This window comes from Colletotrichum fructicola (assembly GCF_000319635.2).
Source record: "Colletotrichum fructicola Nara gc5 chromosome Unknown KSG_Nara_v1_contig04, whole genome shotgun sequence".
Taxonomy (NCBI): Eukaryota; Fungi; Ascomycota; class Sordariomycetes; order Glomerellales; family Glomerellaceae; genus Colletotrichum; species Colletotrichum fructicola.
Window position 1 is genome coordinate 1,064,049 of NW_027094054.1, and position 19,492 is coordinate 1,083,540.

The 19,492-nt window shown below is 52.7% G+C and overlaps 7 protein-coding genes across 7 annotated transcripts; 4 read left to right on the forward strand and 3 right to left on the reverse strand.

Annotated features, from left to right (window-relative positions):
* Positions 1–1,348: 1,348 nt before the first annotated feature.
* On the forward strand, positions 1,349–2,967 carry CGGC5_v007092 (uncharacterized protein; the record flags this gene model as incomplete). Its single annotated transcript, XM_032024367.1, has 4 exons — positions 1,349–1,368; positions 1,430–1,833; positions 1,884–2,166; positions 2,226–2,967. 4 exons carry the CDS (start codon positions 1,349–1,351, stop codon positions 2,965–2,967), a joined length of 1,449 nt encoding a protein of 482 aa, XP_031878964.1.
* Positions 2,968–3,417: 450 nt separating this feature from the next.
* Positions 3,418–4,491, forward strand: ltaE (Low specificity L-threonine aldolase; the record flags this gene model as incomplete). Its single annotated transcript, XM_032024369.1, has 1 exon — positions 3,418–4,491. One exon carries the CDS (start codon positions 3,418–3,420, stop codon positions 4,489–4,491), a length of 1,074 nt encoding a protein of 357 aa, XP_031878974.1.
* Positions 4,492–4,606: 115 nt separating this feature from the next.
* On the reverse strand, positions 4,607–6,070 carry CGGC5_v007094 (uncharacterized protein; the record flags this gene model as incomplete). The annotated part of the gene is made up of 1 exon (XM_032024370.1): positions 4,607–6,070. One exon carries the CDS (start codon positions 6,068–6,070, stop codon positions 4,607–4,609), a length of 1,464 nt encoding a protein of 487 aa, XP_031878975.1.
* A 612-nt stretch (positions 6,071–6,682) lies between these two features.
* CGGC5_v007095 (uncharacterized protein) lies at positions 6,683–7,329 on the reverse strand (the record flags this gene model as incomplete). Its single annotated transcript, XM_032024371.1, has 2 exons — positions 6,683–6,722; positions 6,779–7,329. 2 exons carry the CDS (start codon positions 7,327–7,329, stop codon positions 6,683–6,685), a joined length of 591 nt encoding a protein of 196 aa, XP_031878972.1.
* A 525-nt stretch (positions 7,330–7,854) lies between these two features.
* Positions 7,855–8,500, forward strand: CGGC5_v007096 (uncharacterized protein; the record flags this gene model as incomplete). Its single annotated transcript, XM_066151797.1, has 4 exons — positions 7,855–7,887; positions 7,943–8,076; positions 8,347–8,359; positions 8,426–8,500. 4 exons carry the CDS (start codon positions 7,855–7,857, stop codon positions 8,498–8,500), a joined length of 255 nt encoding a protein of 84 aa, XP_066008600.1.
* Positions 8,501–12,312: 3,812 nt separating this feature from the next.
* On the reverse strand, positions 12,313–14,385 carry terD (FAD-dependent monooxygenase terD; the record flags this gene model as incomplete). The annotated part of the gene is made up of 6 exons (XM_032024373.1): positions 12,313–12,395; positions 12,447–12,563; positions 12,633–12,798; positions 12,871–13,758; positions 13,814–14,002; positions 14,056–14,385. The coding sequence occupies 6 exons, from the start codon at positions 14,383–14,385 to the stop codon at positions 12,313–12,315; spliced, it is 1,773 nt and encodes a 590-aa protein (XP_031878978.1).
* A 1,659-nt stretch (positions 14,386–16,044) lies between these two features.
* Positions 16,045–18,623, forward strand: ustP-8 (Peptidase S41 family protein ustP; the record flags this gene model as incomplete). Its single annotated transcript, XM_032024374.1, has 3 exons — positions 16,045–17,468; positions 17,543–17,768; positions 17,829–18,623. 3 exons carry the CDS (start codon positions 16,045–16,047, stop codon positions 18,621–18,623), a joined length of 2,445 nt encoding a protein of 814 aa, XP_031878979.1.
* Positions 18,624–19,492: the final 869 nt, after the last annotated feature.

Here is a 19,492-nt window from a genome sequence, read left to right on the forward strand (position 1 = left end):
GATCAACAGACTGGAACGACGGGAGCTAGGAAAGAAAGAAACACAGACATTTCCTTCTTTCTCGAGCGAAGAGCCAGACTATTACATTGACAGTATCCAAGTGGCTGGGAAAAGGCGACGACACTAACAATTTTCGCAGCAGAGCCCACAATGGCACGACGACGATTACGTGCATTGGCCCGTTGGGTGGTGGGCTGTCACTCTGTCTGCGCTGAGCTCGGGAATGTCAGTGGCTGGGTCCCCACTAAGCGTCTCCCGTCGCCTGTAACTGGTCGGCTCCCACGCCCCGCGGGTCCCCGTCGGGAGCAGCCAAGGAGCGTCCCCTTTTTTTCTCCCAGCCGCTGAGTTTCAACGGCCAGGGTCTATCATCCCACCGCACCCTGGCCTATTAAAAGAGATGGCGGCGGGAGGAGACTGGCAGACTATTGGACTGCGGTCGATGTCTGCTGCCGTGATTGCTGCATGCGAGATGTGTTGTTTGCCTGGTGGCTGCTCTTTTTTCGTATATGTGGCTGATTGCTACTTGACGCAATTGGATGCAGTGGTGCTTGTTCGTCCAGGGGTTGTGCGATTGGCGATCTCTATCGAGCTTACTCAAATGGTTGACGATGGTGATGGCTAAAGACACATTACAGCTTCAAGACCCATTTTGGGCTGTCATGCTTTGGGCTTCAAGGGTTGCCACGTTGTTCCTGCTCAGAGGAGACGCCAATCAACTGTGATGAGCGGGGCTGGACGTTGCTGAAGAAGAGCGTGTTTGATGCGAGAGATAAGAGGAAACCGCATTTGCAACAAGTCTTTGATGGCCTCATGATGAAAGACGGTAAAAACAACGGCCCCTACCCCACAAGCGGCATACCTGCCCCAGGACGATACCCCAAGACACTGAGAGACAGTATGTCTTAAAATCTCCGGTAAGCGAAACATGGCCACAACAAGCCTGCATGGAAAGGTGCGACATGATGCGGGTGGACTTCGTCATGATGTGCTGGGGATCGCGGGGTGATGGGCGGTGAAAGCAGCACACTGCCGGCACAGCACCGGGCCGGTGGAGAGATAGCGAGGACCGGAAGGCCAGTCGCCGATTCCGGTGCCTGCGAACCGGAGATTTCGGAGGGTGGATCGGAGGTGGGTCCCGTCACTAGCTCCGCGCACGGGCCATCGTCAAACCCAATTGGCCTGGGCGGTGACATTTCCGAATTTCGCGACCATCGATAAGCTCCATTCAGACCAACAACCTCTCACCAAGCGAGACCATTCATGAGCCACCGACGGGAAAATGCCAAGGAAAGCAGCCACCACCATGGGTCACAACGAGCCTCATACTCATAATGACGAGAAAGACACAATGACCGAGCAGGAGCGGAAGTATGAGTCAACTCATATCATGAATTATTATGACTTGCGACGGCTAACGGAATCTGTCTAGGCGACTACGCAACCGCCTCTCCCAGCAGGCCTTCCGGCGCAGACAGCAAGAGCGCATCCGAGAACTCAGCAACAGGGTCAACACGGATCAGAAACCAGAAGATGAGCGAGTCGCAGCTCTTCAGCAGGAGAACCGCCAGCTCCGGGCGCAATTGGTTGAGGTCCAGACAAGACTGTCTCGGCTCATGGCCAACTTGCAAGGGTTGAATGATACGGTGTCCAAGACGCTCAACGACACAGCTTCAGGTGGGAGCAAGACGCACGAGGGCCCGAGTGAGATAGAAGAAAGTCGCTTGCATCAATCAGGAACAGCTGATGCGCTTGCGCTGCGGCCGATGGATATGACGTCCTTTGACACGACACTATTTGACTTTGATGCTCACCTACGACATCAACCTGCCGCAGGTGGGTGCTCATTCTGTATCACCACGGAAACTCATTCTAACTCTCAAAAGGACAACTAGACGACACGGGTGCGCTGCCCGAACTGATAAACGCCGCCGGCATCAGCCCTCTTTATAACCAGATCCCGAATATCTGGAGTTTTGAGTACCAAACCGGTGTTGAGCCGTACCAGGCTGCCATGGCAGCAACCCAAGAGTCAAGCTTGGTCCTCAGAAAGAATTGGACGCTATCAAATTCGCCATTCTCGGACCACATCCAGCTTCTCCAGCGACTGTTGAAGACCAAGTTGGCTGCTTCCGGATTCTCTCCTGAAGGCCAGCCCTCAATGCAAGGGTAACCAACTCATCACCCCAAGCACAAACTCAATATGCACACCGGCTAACCATCCAAAGCATCTATCAACCAGTCCTCATGGTCCTATCCATGTTCAACAGCATGACTCGCCCCGACGTGATGGCCTGGTACGCCAAAACGCGCTTCTTCCACATCATCGAGCTCACCGCCTGGCAACTCTACCCCTCCGCCGCCACCTTCGACAAGCTTCACCAGCGCTACCGGCCAACAGAGGCGCAGATGAAGCACCCGCACCCCCGCGTCATCGACTGGATCCCCTTCCCCTCCATCCGCGACCGCCTCATCCAGCTGCACGCCGCCAACCCCCACATCGACCAGATCTTCTGCGACGCCGTCACCGGCTACGTCGTCGAGACCACCATGTCCGACCTCGTCCGCGGCGCGCCCGACGTCACCGTCTACATCCGCGTCACCGACCTCATCACGGCCATGTCTACCACCACCGCCGACGAGGATGCGGACCCGACGACGGCGGCGGCTCTCACGCTCCCGGCGCCGGATGTGACGGCCCTCTTCTCTTCGCCGGCGTACGCCCGCGCCGCGTTCAAGCAGCTCAACATGGACAAGGGCGCGTCGTATTACAAAATCGACCCGGCCTTCTACGCGAAGTACCCCGAGCTGTTCGACCACGCCAACGACCTCACCGCAACCGGCGTCCCCCTGCGCCCGAGGTCCCAAAAGGTCCTCACGTACCCGCGGCCCCTCGACGCCTCAACCGTGGAGACGTACCGCAGTTTCATCGACTTCTCGCTGGACGCGTCGCAGACGATATCCTCGTGACCACCCCCCCGACAAAACGCACGCTGAGGGACACGGGTCAACACCAAGCTCCCTGCTCCCTGCTCCTCTCCGTGCTCCCACAACCCAAAGATAAGACAAACCGGGATCTCCATCCGGTCCCCGCGATGCCGAACATATCCGCCACCACGCCGCAAGTAACCGTACTTCAATTTTAAAGTTTCGAGACACACGCGACATGTTCCTGTCAGTGTTTTGTTGAGCATGAGCACCGACCCACCGGGTTCCCGCACTGACTAACGTAGCAGTTAGTAACCCGCTCGGATTTTATGTCATCGGACGATAATGCGTTCCACGGCGCTCCATGCCACCAGCAACACAAAACAATCAAGGTCAAAATGTATATAGAAATTCCCCCGGGAGCTGCGGGTTGAGCACACAACCTTCCACCCTCCCTTCATCATCTCCCTAATCATCAACCCCCAGCCCAAAATGCCCTCCCAATTCCCTGCGCCCACAGCGGCCCCCCGCTACAGCTTCCTCGACGACTACTCCGAAGGCGCGCACCCAGCCCTGCTCAAAGCCATCATCGCCACAAACACAACCCAAGAAACCGGATACGGCGGCGACACCTGCTGCGAGGTCGCCCGCGGCCACATCAGGCGGCACCTCGGCCGCGCGGACGTGGGCATCTTCTTCGTGCCCAGCGGCACCTCCGCCAACGCCATATCCATCGCCGCGTGCCTGCGCCCGCACGAGGCCGTCATCGCCGCGTCCTCGGGCCACATCGTCACGCGCGAGACGGGCGCCGTCGAGGCGTCCGGGCACAAGATCATCAACGTCCCCCCGCTGGATGGCGGCAAGCTCACGCCCGCGTCGATACAGCGCGCTGTTGACGATAACTGGCACTTCCCGCACATGGCGAAGCCGAGGCTGGTGTACATCTCCAACGCCACGGAGATCGGGACGGTCTACTCGAAAGCCGAGCTCGCGGCGATCAAGCAAATATGCGAGGCAAACGGGCTGCTCCTGTTCCTCGACGGCGCGCGTATCGGGACCGCGCTGGCTAGTCCCGCCAATGACATGACCCTCCGCGACATCCTCGACCTCACAGACATCTTCTGGATCGGCGGCACAAAAAACGGCGCCCTCCTCGGCGAGGCCGTAGTCGTCAAAGACGCAAGATTAGCCTCTGAGTTCGAGTTCTACGTGAAGCAGCACGGCTCGCTGCTGGCCAAGAGCCGCGTCATGGGCGCGCAGTTCGCGGAGCTCTTCCGCGAGGAGCTGTACTTCGACCTCGCGCGGCAGGCGAATCTCTGCGCGGCGCGGCTGTCGGCGGGGATTGCGGCGGCGGGGTTCGGCGTATACGCTGTGACGCAGACGAACCAGGTGTTTGCGGTGTTGCCGGTGGGCTTGATTGCGGCGCTGCAGGAGCGGTTTGTGTTTTACGTGTGGGAGAAGAGGGGCGACGGGGAGGCGGTTGTGAGGTTGCTTACGACGTGGGCGACGGAGGTGGGGGAGGTTGAGAGGTTTGTTGGCGTGGTTCAGGGGTGGGGGAAGGCTTGAGTTGGGTGAAAGCGATTAATTAATGTTAAGAATGATAAAAATACAAGACTAATGCCATGATATCACTGGCCGTGTCTTGGTGCAAGGTGCCTCAGAACACTTCTAACGACAGATATCAATCCCACTGCAGCACCGGCACATAAGGACACCTGACCGGCCTTCTACCAACCATGCGGAAAGTGTATCCTCGGAACGCAGTGTAGTAAAGTATGTTGGTGAGACGAGGGAACTCATTTGTAGCGCGCGCCAGCCAAACGACACTATCGTCCCATCCCTTGGTCCTATCCGGGACACAAAGGAAGACCCTCTTCAGGGTTCGAGGCAGGCTTGAAACGAAGAGCTCAGGCGGACCAATGATCCAAGGCAGCGTGTGGAGGTTTGCCGGTTGAGATGCTGCGGGACGCCTGTCACTGCCTCCAGCTACGGCATCCAGGTCGACCCAAAGACTTTCCAGAACGTCGAATCCCCGCAGAGCGTCGATCAAAGTGTCAGAGCTGGAGGATCCGGTGACGTAGTTGTTGCCGCCGATGGGCAGGAATCTGAGGCAAAGTGTACGGAGGGTTTTGCCATGGCAGGCTCCCAGAACGGCGACGACTTGAGAGGGCAGGGAAAGACTTGGTGTCCGTGTACTGGTGGCGCTGTACTTGAAGGTTGAAAGCGGTGCGCAACAATGGAGGATGATTTCTAGTCCCTTGGGGACGAACGTGCTGTCGCTGAGAATGAGCGCGGTGACGTTGTCCAGGACGCCCAACAAAAAAGAGAATGGATTGTATCTCCATTCTAAGGTGCTCGTTTTCGAGTTCATGGTGTCGATGTAGAGATGTTTGACGGGTCCCAGTCTCATCAGAAAGTCCAAATCATGACTGACTAGACCGCTCGCTTGGGACCCCCTAAGAGAAATAGCCCTTAGCTGAGAGAGGTTCGGGATGAACTCGCGAGAGGACCACCCGTACCCATTGATCCTAGGTCTGAGTAGGTCCGAGTCCCTCACATCGACGCCAATGTCCTCCAGATTAATCATCTGCGCCAGGACAATCTTGACGAGGATGCCGTAGCGCCTGATAGACGCGTTCCGATTAGACTTCTCCTCATAGGTGGATAGAAAGGGGGAGAGCCAGTCAGGCTGCGGCATCTTCCCATAGTTGCAGAGCATCTTGAGCCTCGCATCCTCGTAGTCCAGACGCAAGTCCTTGATCGCCATGAGAATGGGCAGCGTGTTGTCGGGACCAAGGTCCAGCGGCCCGGGATCACGCCGTGATATGCAGATGTAGAGCTGTTTGACTGCGAGGGCGAGCTCCGGGGCTGACTTGAAGAGCTTCAGGAGGTTGAAGAGCTCATGAAAGGAGTCACGGATGATGAGCGTGCGGTGGAGGAGGCCGCGGTGCATGATGACGTTCCGGAAGTATCGGCTGGTTACGGAGAGGTTTCTGAGAGACCGCCATTCCAGCAGGAGGACCCTGTCAATGGGGTTGTTCTCATGAGTGGTCTTGGCGAAGCGGTCTCTCATCGGTTGCATCGGGCGAATGTAGTCGCATATCATCTCGATCAACTCAGACGGCAGACTGGTGAGGCGAGCCATTTTTGCGTGACAAGAACCGATAGCTGGTGGGTGGCACTGTGGTTCTGGCATACGACAGAATGTGAGGATGGATCGCTTGAACAAGCAATCGTTGATGGCGCCAGGGTCGCAATGGATGGCATAACAGGGATGGAGAGTAGAGCCAGGGAAGGTTAGGATTTGCTCTCATCGGGATGTCAACTTAATATACTTGAATCCACCTGTTGAGCGCGAATAAGTAGTTCTCTGCCGTTGGAGTTGAGTAGTCACTGCTTTAATGGCGTTGCACGGGTCTTTCTAGAGCTTCAAGTTCCGAAGTACATACAAAGCAGACACAAAACGTCTTTTTTCTTCAGCTTTCTTCCGGCGATCATGTGAAATAGAAGAGTCGACGATGCTTCAGTAAAATAGTAATGGATGGAACTTTTCAAATGTGCCGTTGAGCATTGAATTTCTTTTCCCCAAAAAGTTTACTTTAAGGCTCTTCTCCAATTCACCAGACAACCAGGTAAAATTCGTCGCCGCCAAAAGATTTGATAACTTCACTAAAGGCTCCGAAGGCAATTGTGACATGGACAAAGTGGGCTTTTAAAACGGAGTGAAAAGCAATCATGGATGCCCTTCTTCATTGAATCAAAGATTCTTTGCGTGTTTTCTCCGCCGACGGTTGTCACTAGTAAAATCAGCCATCATGATGAAAGACAAAGTCGAAAGTCCTTCCCGACTCACATGCATTGGAAAATCGACAGACCGACCACAAATGTGCCGGCAAGACAGGAGAAGCCTACAGCAACCCAGCCAATGGTGCCCACATACGCTACCAGTCCGAGCGAAAGAAACAAAAAAGCGAGAACTAAGAGAATATGAAGCAGAATAGAGGCGGCAATGCCCAAGATGTCCCAGTGCGTGTGCCATGTGTGGTCGTTGAGGCGCTCAGCCCTCTGTCGCAGAATGGTCAGAAGGCTTGAGCTATATCCGGCGATAGCAATAGTAAGGATAAAGCACAGCCATGCTGCTGCGAGGAACCGTCGAACGGTAGCTAGGCTGAATGGCGGAGGAGAAGGTTTCCAGAGCTCCGCCGGATCCTGCATTTGGCCTGCCAGGATGGCGAAGGTAGAAGCTCCGAAGATTGATATCGTTAGGACAATGGTGATGAACATCTGAAACTCCTTAACCGACCCCTCTCCGTTGATCTCGAGGCTCTCAGGTCTAGGTTGACTCTGTGAGGTTATAGGAGTTAGGCTAGGCGTCACCGGTAGTACCGAGTCTGCGCTCCCCATGGTTGGCTCTCTGGGAGGTGGATATCCCTTGGAAGACATTGTGCAAAACGCGACTGAATTGAGCCCGATGCCATACGTGGAGATCTCGCATCGATGGTGAGAAGGGCCCCGTGAGCCGCTGTTTGAAAAGGGAGGAAATGCCGTGAAACCCCTGACTGCGCAGCCTTCTCCAGGTCGCACCTGCGAGCTGCCTAGGTAGGGTATGCAAGAAAAGATGGGACCTCGTCAGCTGAGGGCCTGAACCAATAGAATTGGGTGATCGACTCTCTGACTAGGCACTTTCTTTTTTCAGGTCGCATACTTGCATGCTTAGTAGCTGCCACATCATCAGCAGGCGCCCATTGAAAGTTGAAGGAAGCCCCAGACCTGTGGTCCTGAGGCAGGAACATGATTGGTATTGACTGGAAACATATGAACCCCCGTCACCCCCGAAAGCTGCGGGTGTATGGTTTGTCCCCTCAGCTTCCACAACTTTTCAGCCCATTTGAAATCGGATTTAAAATTCTCTCCCGTTATCGAGCAGTCATGACCGCTCCCATTAAACATGCCATTCTATTCGTCAGCGTCATCCACGCCACTTTTGATGTGATGACGGTATTCTAACTAATCATAGTATTCTACAATTCTACTTTTCAGTCTTTGCATTGCCAAAAAGGATGGGTGGAACTATCCGCGAGTCGTAGAACCTGGCCGTGCTGGTACACTTGACTTGAATCTCCTGGCGAATCCAGAAGATGCATCAATAGAGTGGGTTCCAAAGAATGACACATTCGCGAACTGATGAATCTGATATGAAATTAAGTTTCGTTGCTGTCCACGGGATGGACGGTCACTGGCGAAGATCTTTCACAGCGGAAAATGGAGTCTTTTGTTACAGGATCTGCTACCGATATCGATGCCTCGCGTCCGGGTATACTCATTCAGCTATGAGTCAAGAACACGTGGGGGGGATATGCCGTTGACACTCGACATTTCTGACCACGGAAAAGAATTGGTTAGCGAGCTGGCAATTGCTAGACAACTTACCAGGGTATGACTGTCATAGATAGGTGAATGATAATATCCATGGGGTGCTGACTTTGCATAATATTGCTAGACCGAGAGAAGACCAATCATATTCATCGGGCACAGTTTAGGCGGACTGGTCGTCAAAAGTGTAGGATATTCATAGCAGCCAACCCAGACGGCGCCTGAGAAAACTGATAATCATGCTTAACAAGGCACTTGTACATTCCGAAATGGGTCGATCTGGTCATCTTGAAGAACAGAAGTTCATCAAACTGTCCACGTTCGCAGTAATATTCATGGGAACCCCGCATCAAGGGGGGCAAGGCGTTTCACTGATTGAAGCAGTGACACGGGTCTTATCTGTTGTGTCCCATACCAATACGAAAGTATTGGAGCGAATCAAGCCAAATTCAGAGTGGCTTCTCGACCTTCAAGAGCGTTACAACGCTATAAGTCAAGATTTCCGGACTGTTTATGGCTTTGAGCTCCAAGAGATGGCGGTGCCGGTCTTAGGGCGACTCCTTGTAAGAAAATCCCTGGCACAAAGCTACAGAATGATGAAAATAGCGGGAAGCCGATTTATTAATTGACTATACAGGTTGTCCCACGACCGTCTGCCGTGGTCTTTGGTGCAATCAATGCAGAGGCATTGGCGTTCAATGCTGATCATGGGACGATGGTCAAGTACATAGGAGCGGACGATCCTAATTTTCATAAAATTATCAACAGGATTGAGTTGTTCTCCAGGCTTGCACACAGTTCTTTTGGGAATGCCGAGGGCATGTGGGTCCACAATGAAGGCATGTGTTAAATCTCAGAATTTGTAAAAAACATTTTATTACTTTTGTAGGGCGCTGCTAATACTCTACACAGCAAAACGCTTGCACCAGAATTCATTTGAAAACAGGCTCGACATCGAGACTGATATCGAGTTCAACCTTGGTGTTACCTTCAAGAGCCACCGAAATCGTCACTTCACGGGCAGAGAGCACACCTTGCAACTGCTGACAAAGATGCTGACGCCGTCATCACTCGAAGATACATTTCAGTTAGTGGTCCTGTACGGCCCCGGCGGTGTAGGAAAAACACAACTGGCGCTGGAATATGCGCGTCTTAAACGATCTCGGTACAGCTCAATATTCTGGATTGACAGTAGTCGTCCAGATACAATCGATAATAGTGTAATAGCATGTCTTCAACATCTCAAAGAACACTACGAACTCCACGGACTGCATGAAACATCCCCCCGATTTCGAATAATCAACGACAGCTTGTCTTCTGAGGCAGCCATCCGATCCTCTTCACAGAGGTCTGTAACCGATTACTTCGTCAAGTGGCTTTCTTTTGAGCATAACACAAATTGGCTGCTCTTAATCGACAATGTGGATAATCTGGAAACTGTAAACCTCCGAGACCTCCTACCGTCAACTTCGTGGGGTTCAGTTGTGGTGACGAGTCGCCGCTCTGAATTGGCCATTAGCTGGGATTCAATCGAACTTTCCGTCATGGAAAAAGACGAGGCTCTTGCACTTCTCCAAAAAACTAGCCAATTAATCTTGACGAAAGATTCAGAAGGTACAATACATATCATCAAACACCATGAATTCTCAAATTTGCACTGACTGGCTAACAGAATGGACAAACGCCGTCACACTAAATGAGATGCTGGCGTACCTCCCACTCGCAATAAGTCAGGCAGGCGCCCACATTGCAATGCGAAAGTCTGGAAACCCAATTTCTACATATCTGGACCTTTATGCTCAGTATCCACGAGATATCTTAGGAAAAAGAGCTATCCATTACGAATGGGACATGAGGCAGGATACAGTCCTTACGACATGGGAAATATCGTTTCAGGACATCAGGAACAAAATGCCAGAAGCTGCAGAAATCCTCCAACTCTGCAGTTTCTTTTCCCCCCAAAACATTTTTCCCGATCTTTTCATCCGGGGAAGCTCATTCACTGGTAAACCTCAAACATCCTCAGCATTATTTGCATGCAGTTGGGGAACTAACTAATTTCAAATAGAACTCCAGGTTCATGAGTCGTTCGGTCTTCTTTACTCTTTCTCTCTTATTCGAGAGTCAGCTCGTGGTAGTGGGTTTTCGATACACCCACTTATACACCTGTGGGCAAGGCTGCGTATGACTCCAGAGGATCATGAGGCGAGATTGCAACAGGCTCTTCTCATTCTTCATGGCAATGGAAATTCATATCAAGCCACCCAGTCCGGGTGGCACTTGTTCAGTCTGCTATCCCAACAGGAGTCCCATTCGTGCTTGGCTCCGCCAGAAATGGTTGTTGGGCTCGCGAGTGTAAAGGAGACGAAGAATCTGCTGGCATTCAGCTTGTTCGATCGTTTGGCCGGTTGAACGCTCTGGATAAGAGGCTACTGCAATGAAGTCGGATGGTTCCTCGTCCAAAAGGCTTTTCGAGACAGTGACTACAAACTTTACGAATGGGAAATTATGTACAGGCTAATTGGTCAAAGTGGCGGACGACAACGCACCGATCTACTATCGTGGGTTGTGTGCAGAGGCATGAGGGTATTCCCGCCAAAGCACCCTCGAATTCTCGAGATCTTGGGAAACTACGCATTTTCCATGGTTGGAACTGAAAAGAACCACGCAAAAAGGGGCGACGCAGCGGAGTGGTACATGTGGCTACTAAGAGCACGTTCGCAGGTCCTAGGACCCAACCACCCAGCCACAGCCGGAGCATACCTCGGACTCGGCAAGTCGCTCAACGACTGCGACAAGGCCGTTAAGTACGCGAGCGCTGGACTCGAACTAAGACATACAATGCTTGGCATGAATGATGTCCTCACACTCAATGCTCGCAGAATTTTGGGCGAGACGAAGAGTCGCTGTATGCGGTTTGAGTTACAAGGCTTGAGCCGCGAGGCTCAGCTGCAGAAACTGATGACTTCTTGCAGGCGAGACGAATCTGCGTCTCAAGTTCAATTGCACGATGACATAATAGAAACCGACTTGACAGATTTTTATCACGATGGCCCAATTGCATCATTGGAGACGATGATTCAATATCTTGAAAGCGAAGGTCAAGCCTTTTTGAGATCTTGGCCGTCAGCCGTGGCTCACCTGGCTGCTCATTTCAAGCGCCTCAAAGCTAGTAAAGACGGGTACAAAGTAGTACAACAACTTGCCGATATATGGCGACAGGAACAGAGAGAAATAGGGCTTTCAATTGAACCAATGGTTCAAATGAGTCAAATAGCATTCTACCTTGCAGCATGGTGCATGGAAGCTCGCGATCTACAGTGTGCAGAGTTCTGGCTGTCAAAGCTCTTTTTCGCACCTAAGGATCAAATGAGCCAACATTGGCATCGAAGATGCACCTGGCCGAGGGATTACGCGCCAAACTGGAGCTCGAGTCGCAATCCTTTGCTTAAGGTCAATGTTAATTGGGGTTGAATTACTGGATTGAGGAGGCCTTCTGGTATGTGTCTGGAAGCATCCAGGATCAGCTTCGAGGATTTCACTTGGACCTGATGTTAGACACGGAAGACGAATTCTCAGATCACATAAAGGAGGCGACGCTACTTTTTCTTCGCCCAGGATTGAGGAAAGCTGCGACTACAGATTTGAACTTGGCTGAATTTCTGGTGCTAGCAGGAGAGTATCCTGACGATATCACCAAGTGGATGGGAAATACTTTCAGATACTGGGAAGCGGAAGGGAAGCGATGTCCTGGGATGATTCTTCGTGATAGGATTTTCGAGAATCTTTATGGAGATATCTCGGGCGACGAAATTGGCATGAGGTCTTTTCGAGACTCTCGTGTGTGGTATACGTGCCCAGCTGTGTAGAAATGGAAAAATACGCACTTTTGCCCGCCTACTTAGAAGATAGTGCTACTTGCGTAGTCTTATCCAGTCAAATTGATCTTATGTTGCACCTTTGTATCGATATGCAATGCTGGTAGCTCTAAGCGTATCTATGAGCAAGAAAGTGTCAAACTTCCGACGAGATAATACAGTCTACGAAGAAGTTGACAATGTCGTATGATTGCCCCAGTGGGAATATCAAGGAAACGTCTTGAGCCCTGGTAAGCTGCTGAGTGCGGAGAAGAGACCTGATTCACTTACATTGGTCTGGACGCACGAGAGCCACAGCCCCAACCGCAGGATCGACGCCGTATTTGGTGTAGGCTTCACCATGACCAGCATGATAACTCTGGTCATCAACGAACACATCTTGGAGACCTTAGTTATGGGATTTCTTTCGTCAGCAAAACGGAGCTTTGATGACATGTGTGGTGTTGTTGGACTTACGTCGCACTCCTCCATGTCCCGTGTTTGGTGTGAAGAAACTGGGGATCTTCCTCTCATCCAGCGATTTCCGGTCAGACTTGAGCACCAAGATTGGGTGGAAGCGGCTATGAACGTTAGAACCTCCGGGCACCAAAGTTCCAAAAGCAGCCGCTAGGTCTGAAGTAGCCTGGTATTATGGTCAGAATACGGACAACTCCTTCGTAGAAAAGCCGTGTTCCACAATCGGTGCTCAACCTACCTGTGACAGACGAGCTGCGCCTTCTGCATTATTGATATCTCCCCCAAAAACGACCACGTGCCACCGTGAATCAGACTGTAAGGCTTTCGACATTTGCATGACCCGGGCATCAAAAACGCGGACTACTTGCGCGCTTGGGAATCTCATGCCCACACGCACACCCGATGCCAGCTTATCAGCCTCGCTCGGCCGAATCAGAATTGAGGGCTTGTACTCTATTGCGAGCCCGGCTGTGTATCTCCCTGATTTGATGAAATAGTCCTGAAAATCTTCCGCAGTGACACCATGTTCCTTCCGATACGATGATGAAAATAGGTTGGTGAAGTGGCGATCAAACTCAATCAAATCGTTGGCAGTTTCTTGCCGCTCGGAGACATATGTCTCCAATATCGCGGGGTCGTTCTCCATTTTTATCACAGCCGCGAGTTTCCACCCAATGTTGTATCCATCCTGAAGACTCACATTCATACCCTGACCGGCTTTCGGGGAATGAGTGTGACATGCGTCCCCAGTCAGGAACACACGGTGGTCTTTGGTGAAGTTGTCTGCGAGGCGTTGGCCGATAGAATACGCGGAGAACCACGAAGTCTCTACAATATCCACTGTGTAAGGACTGAATATCTGGTCAACTCGATGCTTCACCTTGTCGGGTTTGACGTCGCTTGCCGCCCAGCCAGGCATCTCCATGTAGAATCGGACCTTCTCGTCTCCTTCTCGCGGTATGATCACGAGATTGCCGGCTGGAGACTGCAGCACGCACTTCTTGCGGATGTCGGGAAAGTCTGTTTTGGCAAAGACGTCCATCACGGCCCAGACGGCGTCGGTGCTGTCCCCGACCATCTTGAACCCCAGTGATCTTCTGACGGAGCTGTGGGCACCGTCGCAGCCCTTGTAGTACCTAGTTAGCCAATTGATTAGGTGTCGCAAATGATCGGAGTCGTACCAGGGCATATTTCGCTCGATACGTGCGCTCAACACCGTTTTCCACCGCCTTGACCGTGACGCAATGAGCCTTTCGATCCTTGGCTGACTGACTGTCTACCTCGACACTCTGGACGTCGCTGCCATACTGGATATGAGACTGCCCAGATACGCGTTCGATGTCTTTTATCATGAATTCGTTGATCCGGGCCTGAGTGTCTCATTAGCCCTGTTCTTAAAGCCCTTCATGGAAAACATGCGTACTTGATTCAGGATAACATGAGGCAGCCAACTCAACCCCGGCTCCGTGTCCGGCTCCAGGTGTGATCTCCGGATCCCGCCGTTACCGTCCGGAGTCCAAAATGCGAGCTCCAGGACATGATACGCTTCTTTCAATAAATCCTCCGACAACCCCAGACTCTCCATAATCTCTACTGTCCGGCACTGCACGCCGTCGGCTTGGCCTTGCTGGAGCGGACCCTCCCGGCGCTCGAGGATCTTGAATTTGACCCCGCAACGAGCTAGCCAGACCGCTGCGCAAAGGCCCGCTGACCCGCTACCGCAGATAAGAACGTCGACTTCTTCGTCGGGCATGGTGGTGAGCTGTGTCTTAGAATCCACAATCGAGAAAAAATGTCACAAAAGAGGCAATGATGCAGGGGATTTGAACACGAAGCGAGTTGACTACGATCAATTTGATCCAGTCAACGGCTCCATCGGGATGACCGGGCGATGCCGAGGGCGGGGTTAAGTCAATCTCCCCGATCGGATTGCCGTGCGGGGTGATCACTGATCGTGGCGCAACGGGCTTCTTTGTCTTTCATGAGCCGCGAAGATCTGTTGAATGATCAGGTCGGATAATGCCAGCGAATGAGTCGTCGTACTATAGCCGCAGATGAGATCGACTTAGGAGCCCTGCTGAAATGCCAATTGAAAACGGGGAATATTCTGCCCGCAATAAGCTCGGGTCATCATCAAAGCCTATTGTCAGGCTTAGTGAGCCTCAACCTTCTTTAAGTTGACGACTTTCCTTCCCAAGTGACCCCGAACGTATACCGCTTTCCATATCTCTCAAAAATAACCCATTCGCAAGCCTTACTGGGTTATTTGCCGCACTTTCGAAGCTCTTTCGGTAATCAGTACCGACTAACATTGTGCGGAGCCTAATACCTAGGTATTATCTCCCTTATCGCTGTTTCCCCTGATCCTTATCACCCAATGTCTGTTATCGCAACGGCAAAGCGTACATAATCTGCCCCAATCCCTTGCTTTCCAGAAGTGTTGGGACGGTTGGTCTCCTTACTTTCATGAGGTCATAGAAGCCTGATGCCCCCACAGAAGCGGATGTTATCACACGAATCCAATGCAAAGGATTCTCATATTTACTGTTGGAAACTTGGCGTCAGCACTACGCTCCCGGCAATTGGTCCCTTCAACACCTTGGCGATTTATCTTGGCGATTAAGATACCGCACTCCTGGTCGGCAAGAGGCCTTGCAACCATGCGGAGGGCCACTGCAACCTGAGCATCTGTGCCTCAATTGCGGAGGGCAGGGGTGATGGCGCCAACGCCACGTTCAAATGATGATCGGCCGGGGGAGACGCATTGCAGAATCGGCTTGGTCGCAGAGGCCATCCGCAGCCCCTCACCTTGCCTAGAACATCGAACTTTTCAATGCAGAAATCCCACGTCGCTGTTCTTGAGAGAATTGATCTTGAGGGATTCAGTAGAGATATAATGACATACAAAATTCGTACAAAAAAACAAATTTCATCCGACGAGACTGGTTGGCGTTACGTGATGAGGGGCTTCACGGCGTGTCTTGCCAACGGCCCCAACTAGTGGTAAGGTTCTTATGTTAAGTCGAATGAGGAAGGTGATAGTACTAGCTTGGGCCTTTTGTTAAGAACAGTCAGTGGGAACTGTGGAATTCGGGACCGCGGGCCAGTTCTGGGCGTTTCCCGCCAAACCCCTGTCGCGTTGCAGTGCTGCTACTGCAGAGGGGATATTACCATGACACCACGAGATGGTCTGCATGTTGCTATCTGCAGGCCAAGGAAGGAAGGTAAACAGATGGACTTTTGCCCGGTGCAGCAGCGGCGCATGCATGGCAGGGCATATAAAAGCGACTTCCATGCCTCCCGGACAATGCTTCATGAGCTGCTCGCCATCTTGTTCTGCTTGCACTCTGCAGTGGATCAGCTCAGCCATTTGTTGTTTTCGGTCTCGTCAGACTGAATATCAGACACAGCCATGAAGTTCTCTCTGGCTGATAGCAGCGCTGTTGTGCTTGCTCTGGCAACTCAGCTTGCCAGTGCGGCCGATTGCAATGCCGACAACTGTCTCCGCGCTCTGAGGGCCACTCAGACTCCGGGTCGCCTTGAGACAGCGCGTGCTTTCTGTGCCACTTTCACGGCTGGCACAGTTGCGCCTACTGCTACCCCGGCCTTCGCCCTCGACAACTGCAAGGCCAACCAAGTTGGCAATGCTGAGGTTCGCATCTCGAGTGCCTGTTCCTGCATTGCTGCGCCGTCGACCACCACCAGCGTGGGCACCCCCACTGGGGCTGCTTGCTCTGCAGTCAGCGCTTCATGGGCCGCCCAGCTCGCGGCTACGGCTACGCCGACTGTGGAGGCTAAGCTTGCCTACGACTGCATCAACTCTGCGCCTCTGAACAAGGCAGCGGCTCTCAAGTTCATCGACGAACTGAAGCCATACCTCGAGTGGCAGTCTGACTTGGCTTTCCTGAAGGACCCGCCAGCCGACTACTTCTTCCCGCCCCACGATCTCTTCGGTGCTCTCGACAAAGTCCGTGCCGGTATTGAGGCTGACCAGTACCCCAACGAATACTCCTGGCAGCAGGACATGTTCATCAACGTTTTTGGTCCTGGTCATGACGGACACTTGTACGTCTACTCGGATATCCTCACCAACGCCATTGAGTGGCAGAGACCCTACGGTCTTGTCTCGATCAGCGAGGACGGCAGCTCCACGCCGGTTATCAAGATCTACGAGGACATCATCTCCACTCCCGACACCGCGTCCGCCCTGAAGCTCATCAACGGCGTTGATGCGGTCAAGTTCATCGAGGACCTCATCTTCAAGGTCACCGGCAACCAGGATGCCGACTCTGCCTACAACTCCATGTTCTACGAGAAGGCCTATGGAGCCGTCGGGGGCACGGGCTACTTCAAGCGGGGCGGCCGCACCCGTTACGTCTACCCTGGTGAGGCCACTTCCTTCACCTTCGAGAACGGCACCTCTGTCGAGCTTTCCAACGTTGCCAGGCTCAAGGGAAACTGGACCGGCGTCGTCGACGGCACCACGTTCTTCAAGAAGTTCGCCCCCGGCGCCGTCGCCGCCAAGGAGGCCGCTCCTACCACTAGCGCCACGGCGACTAGCTCCGCCGCTCCCGCTGCCACCCCTACTGGAGTGCCCGGCTACCCTGCCCCCGTCATCATCAGCAGCGACGAGATAGTTTCCGGTTACTTCATTGATCAGCCGGGCTTCGAGGATGTCGCAGTCTTGGCTATGCTCTCTTTCTCACCCGAGGACCCTCCTGAGTTCCAAAGGGTTGTTCAGGACTTCTTCGCGGCTGCTGTCCGCGCCGGAAAGACCAAGCTCGTCGTCGATGTACAGGTTAACGGCGGTGGATACATCTTCCAGGGCTACGATACGTAAGTGACCTCCCGTCTTTCAGGTTGATGTACCTCAGCTTGACGAGAAGGGTGTTGCTTACACATTTTCACAGATTCCGACAGATCTTCCCCGACATTGTCCAGGAGGGCACTGGCCACTGGCGCTACTCCCCTGGCTTCAAGGCCGTCTCAGAAGTGTTCTCCAAGAACTGCGAGGGATACGACCCCGAGACAGCTTCTGACGAACTCATTCAACAGTGTGAGGCCGTTTACAACTGGGGCTATGACTTGGACAGAAACCTGGACAAGTTCACCTCCTACTCGGACAAGTTCCCTCCGGTGAGTTGCTATCTGCACACATTTGAATCAATTTCAAAAATGCTAACATGGACATTCAAGGCCGTGTACAAGGATGACCAGTACACAGACCTCATCCAGTGGGACTTCAACAACCCCTTGGACACCACCAACACCACCTATGGTATTGGTTACGACATCACTGGCTACGGCTCTCGCAAGAATTTCACCAGGCCCTTTGGCGGACCTGAGAACATCGTTCTTCTTTTCGATGGCTACTGCGCCTCGACTTGCACCCTCTTCTCTCAGTTCATGAAGTGGGACGCCGGAGTAAAGAGCATCGCCATGGGTGGCCGTCCTGAAATCAAGGGCAAAATCCAGGGCGTCGGCGGCGTCAAGGGATCGCAGAGCTACGGCTTCAGCAGCGTCTACGGCTACACGCAACTCGCGAAGGAAAATACCGAGGACCCCGCCCTGATTGCGGAGCTCGACCGCTTCACGACTTATGTCACCTCTCGTTCTTCAGCCGCCGGTGTCAACGTCAAGGACGAAATCCTCCGCCAGAACTGGGACGATGGCACCCCTGCGCAGTTCATTGCCGAGTACTCTGACTGCAGACTCTTCTGGGAGGCCAGCATGCACACCGACATCACCAACCTCTGGAAGGCCGCTGCCACGGCCGCTTTCAAGGGTGGAAAGTGCGCCTTTGGCGGCATTGACTACGCCTCCACCGGATCAGCTAAGAAGCGTACTGCTGAGCGCCCGGCGCCCTTTAACAGACCTCGTATTGGTATCCCGAAGGGTGTGCCGAAGCGCGTGCCTGTGGCCAAGCGCGACGTCGACGCTCCAAAGCCGTGGACCTTCGAGGCCAACCAGCTCATGGTTGCTGAGAACTAAGGCGGGATATGTTTGACCTCGAACAAGTAATACAGTAATCTAATAATATTAGTTATTAAGAGCATTGATGACCAACCTGAATCGTTATCAAATACACCTTCGCGAACTATTTAAGTTTTGTATGTGGATCGAATAATGTAGAGTGATCAGCCTTTTTTTCTCAACCTTGAACAGCCGAACGGCGAACGTTCACATGGCCACGACTGCCGTTCAATGACTGAAGCTCGAGTCTTATATATCCTTCGTCAAGATACAGTGAGAAGTAAACAATATACTTTTTGCTTCAGCTGCGCAGTAAAACATTTGGTAATCAGTGTTACTTTCGCCAATCTTCTACTGGGCGAGCACAGTGACTGATGTGTGTAAGCTTTCCCTCAGGTCGTCAACCCGAATTTCCTAAGACCGTTGCTCCATCCCCTCAATATGGATATTTAACACCAATTACCGGTCGTGGGCTTGACTAGAGTATGTTCGTTAGCGGTGGTGGCCTCTCACTTTCCCTGTGAAACCTGTCTATCAATTTCGCCGATGACGGCCTTGGGTGCGCTCATGACCGTTGACAACACTTGAAAGGTCATCGTCAACGTCCTCTGTGGAATGGTCTTGCGACTGATGTTGAGCGGGTCATTGCCCCCGGCGCGTAACTATTTGTCTGTTGCCGGTTCACTCACGACGTGCAATGACGTGGTGTTTGAAGTGGCTTTATTACCAAAACTGTCCATGTGCATCACGGTGTAGATCCAATTTCGGTATGAGATGTGCTAGAAACAAATGACATCACTGAGTGCGACAAATGGAGAGGCTTTCACAGATGCCAGATCTGAAAGGGCTGAGGGCCGGGCGGGCTGTAATGTATTGCCAAGAGACAG